This window comes from Triticum dicoccoides, chromosome 3A, assembly GCF_002162155.2.
Source record: "Triticum dicoccoides isolate Atlit2015 ecotype Zavitan chromosome 3A, WEW_v2.0, whole genome shotgun sequence".
NCBI lineage: Eukaryota > Viridiplantae > Streptophyta > Magnoliopsida > Poales > Poaceae > Triticum > Triticum dicoccoides.
The window spans coordinates 9,110,101-9,116,902 of NC_041384.1; the positions used below are offsets into that span (position 1 = coordinate 9,110,101).

Below are 6,802 nucleotides of genomic sequence, written 5' to 3' on the forward strand. Positions count from 1 at the left end.
TATATTTTTCGAACTAGTGCATGCACTTACCTTCTCTTTTACAAAATGTGAAACTCGAGCAACATTATTATTTTTTGAGCAAAAGCAGCTATATTTAACACTGGAAAGATACTAGAGAATTCGCAAAAAAGAGAAGGAAATATAATAGAGGATTTTGAGGTGATACCGTACAACCTAATATAGGAGATGGGGCCCCTCAGTTTTTTTTTTGGAGATGGGCCGGAAATTTCGCTGGGACAACATTTAGTTGTCATGCGTCGGCCAGTTGGTCTTCATATATTCGGCCTAGTGAGGAGTGGCAGCCCGAGAGGCCTGAGCAAAGAAGAGCTGGAGACATGCATGCTCTAGTATTTTTTTTATTCTTTTGTGAGAAAAAAGAGTTTTATTCCATAAGAATAGGGTTACAATCGAGAGGCAAAAGTTCCTCTATGCACGGTGGTCCACGATCTACCTCTACAAGAGTCGTACTCTCAGAAAGACTATACCATGCCAACCAATCTGCTACCCTATTTTGCTCATGCTTAATCTTCTTCAGAATAAACTCTCGTTGTACCATAAGATGCATGCGCTAGTATCCTCAGAAAAGTTGCTCCTTACCTCAAAAAGGGAAAACTAGCTATATGTTCCAGACTCCTGAGCTTGCCATACACACTTACAACAAACGTGTACGTTTGTCTTCATAACATAAACGTACGTGTACTCCCTCCAAAAATGCATAATATAAATGTGTGCCTAAGAAATTTCTATGCTGAAGGACGGAGTGACTAGTTCCATTTGAAGCCAGGATTTCATTTTTGAAACGGAAGCTTTAGTTGCTTCTGGTCACTGCATATCAAAGATGCATAAAATTAACCACATAAATCATTATAAAGTTTATTACAAATAATGGAACTAAAACAAATCATGAGAGTATGGCATGCAACCTACATAAACTACGCACTACCCTGCAAAAAAAGGGAGATAAAACTAAGCACCAAAAGGGCTAGAAGTAGCACATGAATCAAGCTGGGACGTGAATTTCCTACTTTTCCTTACCTTAGAGTATACAAGAAGCAAAAAAGATCACAAGAAATGGCTGAAGGTTGTGTTCATGAGGTACTCGGCGATGATCTTGTTGGCCCGCTCCGTGGGGTGCACGGCGTCCCAGAAGACGTACCGGTTTGCATCGGCGCACGTGAGCGCGTCCCACTCGCTGCATGTGTACCCCATCTCGTACAACCCCGTGCCACAACATCCCCTGGACGCCTTCACGAACCCGTAGCTCGCCGGGTTTTGCAGGATGCCGGTGAAGAAGCCGTACACCTCTGCGACCCGGAACTGCGCGCCGGGAAGGCTGTCGGCAAGCTCGTCGACCATGTCCCGGAGCTTGGCGTTGAACGACCTCGCGGCGGCATTGTACTCCTCGATGCAGAGCATGACCCGCCGGCCCCGCTCGATGGGAAGGCAGCCCATGGCCCCGAGCCCCGTGAAGCCGATCTTGCGAGCGCCGAGGCCGTAGAGCTCGACGAGGAAGCTACGGGCGAGGCCGATGAGGAAGTCTGTGTAGTCGCCGACGGTGAACTCCAGGAAGCGGGCCGTCGTGAGGGCGAAGTAGTTCTCGATGAAGTCGTTGGTGCCGATGCTGATGGCGAAGACGGCGTCGGCGAGCACCGCCCGAGCCTCCGCCGCGCCGACGTGCTCCGCCAGCCGGGCTTTGTAGTCTCTGAAGTAGTCCACTTGCTTTGACAAGGGTATCACTGACTGATCAAGCAGTAAACATTTAGTACTTCGTTACACTTGATTGGGTAAAAACTTATACATTTACTTCATTAACCAGAGGTGAGTTTTTTGTTGTTTGATGATTGCAAGTGACACGGCTGCTAGCATCTGCCTTGCCTGTAAATGCCACCGGGACCATGCATGGTACTCCTGCTAGCACACTGTACTCACAAGCTCACATTGCTAGCTAGTCCACACAGTACGAGAGCGGGCGTGATGTATGGCCGTGAATCACGCTAACAGTCACGATATCTATCACCTTTTGCAACACACATGCATGCATGGGCCCTATAAAACCAATAAATGAGTAAATGCACAAAATGATAAAACCATGGGCCCTATTAAACCAAGGAATGAATACAATCACAAAATGATAAAACCAATAAATCTAAGGACCAACAACATACATAGCACGACCTTTTTTTTATAAACTTCTTCTCCTTTATTCATTCATAAGTAAAGTAGCATCATTTGCAAGTAAAGGAATAACCTCATTAGGGGCGTTATCCATTCAAACACCCGGAGAAGAAAACCTAGCTAACTTAGATAGTCATATGATGCATATTTGTACTAAGGGTTTTTCTAGGGCACATCTAATTATTGCACGTCTAAGTGACCCAATCAAACATATAAAGAAAGCAACATACCCACGCCAATCTCAGTGTAAAATAAATGATATACAATTTACATATGTAATAGTTAGGGCACTCTACATGTGCTTTAGCAAAACCGATATCCTCAATTAGTTTTCACTTTTGCATTTGTTTTTGCAGCTACAAAAATGGCATTTTTCTGCAGCAGCTAGCAAACGGTGCATGCAACCAGTGAAGAAAAAGACAGGGATCACTCACAAAGACGCCCGCGGTGGCGACGTCGAGGCCGGAGCCGGCGGACGCGAAGCAGACGCCGACGGCGAAGTCCCGGATGCCGTAGGCCGGGTCGAGGTAGGCCGGGACGAAGGGCCGGAGCCCGAACGCCTCGGAGTAGAAGTCGGTGGCGACGCGGCCGTTGCAGAAGCGGCCCGTGGCGCGGCCGCCCGGGAAGTCCCGGCCGTATGGCGGGAAGTTGCTCCGCACCGCCGTGGGCACGGCGTTGTTGTTCCCCGCGTCCACCGTCGAGTCGCCGAACACGATCAGCGCCGTCACCCGCGCCCTCACCACCGCCACCGCCGGCGACGACAGCAGCAGCAAACTGAGCAAGAGGAAGCGCGTGCTAGATGCCGCCACCGGCATTGTCGCAAGAGAGCAGTGCGCGCTTCTGTGCTGCTGCTGCTGAGAGTGAGAGAACGTGACGACGCAAAGACGGTGTAAATTGTTGTTGGTTGGTTGACGGGACGTGAAAAGCGGCGCTGCGCACAGTGGCAGCAATAAAGCGGGAGGCGAGGTATCATGCGACCTTGTGCGGTGCTGAGCTTGCTAGGTAGGTTGGTGTTGGCCTGTGGCGGCGTAGTAAATTGTTGTAGTCGAGCAGAGCTGTCAAGAAGAAGAGAAATGCAGGTACGTACGTAGTAACTCTAGTCAAGGATAACACGTTTGTATTGGAGAAAATTAGTGTAGTACACACATGCTAGCTATCACGTGCACATGTACACCTGCATGACTTTTCACCCAAAGATCTGATCCAGTACAGAGTGGAGTTTCAAGATTGACATATAGGCGACATGGGGACCTGGTGGAACCACTTCTCCTCTTTGTTTTTGGAAGAACTTCCCATGTATTTGTGAAATGTAAAGGTAGTAAAGAAACATCAGAAATAAAAGTTCATCGAGGTCTGTAGACCATCTTGCAACGACTATAAGCACCGGAGCAAGCCGAAGGCACGCCGCCTTCATCGCTCCTTCCTCGTCGGAGCCAGACAAATCTTGTTGTGGTAGACTATCAAAAAGTCATCATGCTAAGGCTACACAGGACTAGCGTACCTGAACAACAACCATCGCAGATGAAGAGAAGTGCAGATCAGAAGAATCCAACCTGTAGACACATGAACGAAGGCCGGATCCAACCGGATCCATCATAGACAAACACCAACCAATCCCGCAAGAACCATCGGAGCCACACTTCCACACGCCTACCGACGACACTAGACGCACTGCCGGAAGGGGGCTAGGCGGGGATGATCTTATTATATCTTCAGGGAGCAGCAACCTCCCCGCCTTCCTGAGCAGGACATAAACACTAACCAAGCTTAAAAAAACAGCTAAAAACGGAGCTCTCCCGGTTTCATGGGCGGGATCCACCACGGCTCCATGCCCCTATTGCCTCAAGAGACGAGGAGGATTGGTGGTGGCGTCAACAGTAGGCAGCGAAAACCCGAGCTGTTGTTCTACATGCTGATCGCGTTAGATGATACTCCTTCCGTCCCTAAATATAAGTCTTTGGAGATATTTCAGTAAATTGACTCGTGAATTAATGGGAACCAATTGTTTGGTTGACCACAAATTTCAGTATGGTTTCCATGTCACACTGAACAATTTAATATGCGACAAATTGAGGGGAGATTGTGGTGCAAACAACTTATTTCATATCAAAAAAAGATAGATGATTGCTTTGTCTCTCAGCTGAGATGAATCAGAGAAGTCCCGACTACGGCCCTGTTTGTTTGAGCTTTAGGGACCAGATTTAGCTTTGTCAGTGAAGCTGAATCTGGAATTTAAAACATACAGTTATTTTGAACCAGCTTTGCCAATGAAGCCAGCTTTGGCAGTGAAACTAAATCTAGAATCTGAAACAAACAACTATTTCAAATCAGCTTTGCCAGTGAATCTGAATCTGGATTTGACCCATTTCAGTGCAATTTGCTGAAGCACCTCAAAGCGTACTTTGGTGGCGAGCACAATCAGCTTTACCGCTAAAGCGAATCTATAGGTGATTGAATCAAATCAAAGCTGAAACCAACATGATCTTGTATAAATGTGAATCAACTTTTGTCGTACATGAGAGTGGGAGCGCATCACGACTGTCTGGCTGGGGAGAGAAGGTCGCCAAGCGGGTAGCAACCCAAAGGCTTGGGGGTACAGCTAAAAAACGGGCTAGGGGATAATCCTAGCCAAGTCTGTGCCAAGTGCATGCAATACTCGGGGAAACACGCATCCATTCTCACTTATGGGTTCGACATCTTTCGTTTATGTTTTTTTTCTTAAGTTCTTCTTTCTTTCATTTTCCATTTTTCTATTCATTTCTAATTTCCATATTTTTTACCTTTTGATTTACCTTTTCTTTCTTTCAACTTTTAATCAGTGTTTGCTTTTCTACATATTATTATGTTATATATATACCCCCCTTTTGCCGCACATACATAAACAATTTTTTACATGATACATGAATATATATTCAAATATTTCTGAAGAACTGTTTTCATCAAATTTATGAACAAAAGAATATCTGAGTATATCTTTAACACAAGAGGACTTTTTTAAAATATGGGATGGACATTTTATTCCGTATCTGGATTGAGGTGTGCGGAATTCTAATATTCAATCATATGATTGTTTATATTAATTCAACTGATTTTTGAAAAAAATCAAAATGAAATAAATATAGACATTTTACTTAAAATAATAAATAGGATGTCAATTGGGCCATGCATGTAGCGGTCCATATAGGGCCGTTTCAGGCATATGTTTGACAATCTAAAAAATCATATTGGGCCATGCATGTAACGGAATTCATCCCCAGCCGGTTTTTTCAGTTTATTCTTTGGGTTCTTCTTCCTTTTTCTTGTATTTTTTTATTTTGATTTTCTATTTTCCTTTTGTATTTTTTATTTATTTCTGTTTTTATTTTTATTCTTTTTTTCCTATTTACAAAAATCATATAAATTCGTATTTTTTTTCTTTTTTCTTTTTATTTTTGTTTTCAATTTGCAAACAACTTTTCAAGATTCATTAATATTTTTTCTAAAATTGTGAACAGTTTTTTGAAATCATGACCAGTTTTTCAAATACATGAACATTTCTTTGAAATTACATACTTTTCTAGTGTTCATTTTTTTGAAACCATGAACATTTTTCTGTTTACCGAATTCAAAGAATGTCCATCAATGTAAAACAATGTTCAACAATTCAAAAATGTTCATCGAATTCATGTTTTGTTCATCGGACTTAAAAACTGTTCATCAAAAGTAAAAATTTGTTCATCCAATTGCAAAAAGGCTCATCAAATTACAAAAAAATTAATAGATTTTCAGAAAATGTTATCAAATGCAAAATTTGGCATTAAAATGAAAATTTGTTCATCCATTTTTTCAAAAATAATAATTTTGAATTCAATTTTTGTTCATAAAGTTCAAAAAATGTTCTTCGAATTCAAATTTTTTCATGATATATAAACAATGTTAATCCTTATTAATAATTGTTCATTAATTTTTTAAAAATGTTCTATATTTTGAATTGTGAACGTTTTTTAATTTAAGAACTGTTTTTGAAAGTTAAAAATTCAAAATGTTTTTAATTTTAGAACGAATCCTGAATTATTTAATTATAGAATTAAAATAACAGAAAAGAAAAAAAGGAAAAGTGAAAAAGTAAAACGAAAAAATGGGGGTGCCATGCCCGCTGCATGGAAAACATGGCTTTGATTAAGTAAAATGTTTGCTGTTTTTTAAAACACCATATGAAAATGTAGTGAATTTACTTTTGTATTAAATTATAAATGTGGATTTTAAAAATGCATATAATTAAAAATAAATTAAAATTTAAAAAGTAGAAAGCTTAAAAAAATCATAAAAATGTATCCACTTTAAATAATGTATGGAATATAGAAATTGTATTAAAGTGAAAGATTTGAATTATGAGAAAACTTACGCAGATTTGATTAATGTTCACATTTTTTAAAAAAAAATATTTTTGAAATTTGATTTTAGATGGATATAAAATGTTTTTGTAATTTCCTCCAAAAAAAAGGAAAAATGATAGTAAAAGTAAAAAAGCCAACTTTAGCTGAAGAAACCGATACACAAAAAAGAAATAAAACAAAACGCAGAAACGAAAAGAAAATCTGACTGAAAAATCGCAGAACCTGCATAAAAACTTCGCATGAACAAGCAT

The 6,802-nt window shown here is 41.0% G+C and overlaps 1 protein-coding gene across 2 annotated transcripts; it reads right to left on the bottom strand.

Moving 5' to 3' along the window:
- Positions 1 to 446: 446 nt before the first annotated feature.
- On the bottom strand, positions 447 to 3,162 carry LOC119270911 (GDSL esterase/lipase At2g04570-like). Of its 2 annotated transcripts, XM_037552922.1 has the most exons (3): positions 2,610 to 3,076; positions 1,036 to 1,740; positions 447 to 825 (listed from the first exon to the last, which is right to left on the bottom strand). In XM_037552922.1, the coding sequence occupies exons 1-2, from the start codon at positions 2,988 to 2,990 to the stop codon at positions 1,063 to 1,065; spliced, it is 1,059 nt and encodes a 352-aa protein (XP_037408819.1). In that variant the 5' UTR covers positions 2,991 to 3,076; the 3' UTR covers positions 447 to 825; positions 1,036 to 1,062. The 2 variants fall into 2 exon arrangements, with proteins under 2 accessions (XP_037408819.1, XP_037408820.1); XM_037552923.1 differs by lacking the exon at positions 447 to 825 and having other exon boundaries at positions 833 to 1,740; positions 2,610 to 3,162.
- Between the last annotated feature and the right edge of the window lie 3,640 nt (positions 3,163 to 6,802).

Excerpts from the sequence above, each read along its gene's own strand:
- LOC119270911 (XM_037552922.1), bottom strand. The coding sequence starts at position 2,990 with ATGCCGGTGGCGGCATCTAGCACGCGCTTCCTCTTGCTCAGTTTGCTG. Across the intron at positions 1,741-2,609 it reads TCGCCACCGCGGGCGTCTTT|TCAGTGATACCCTTGTCAAA; the intron begins GTGAGTGATCCC and ends CTGCTTGATCAG.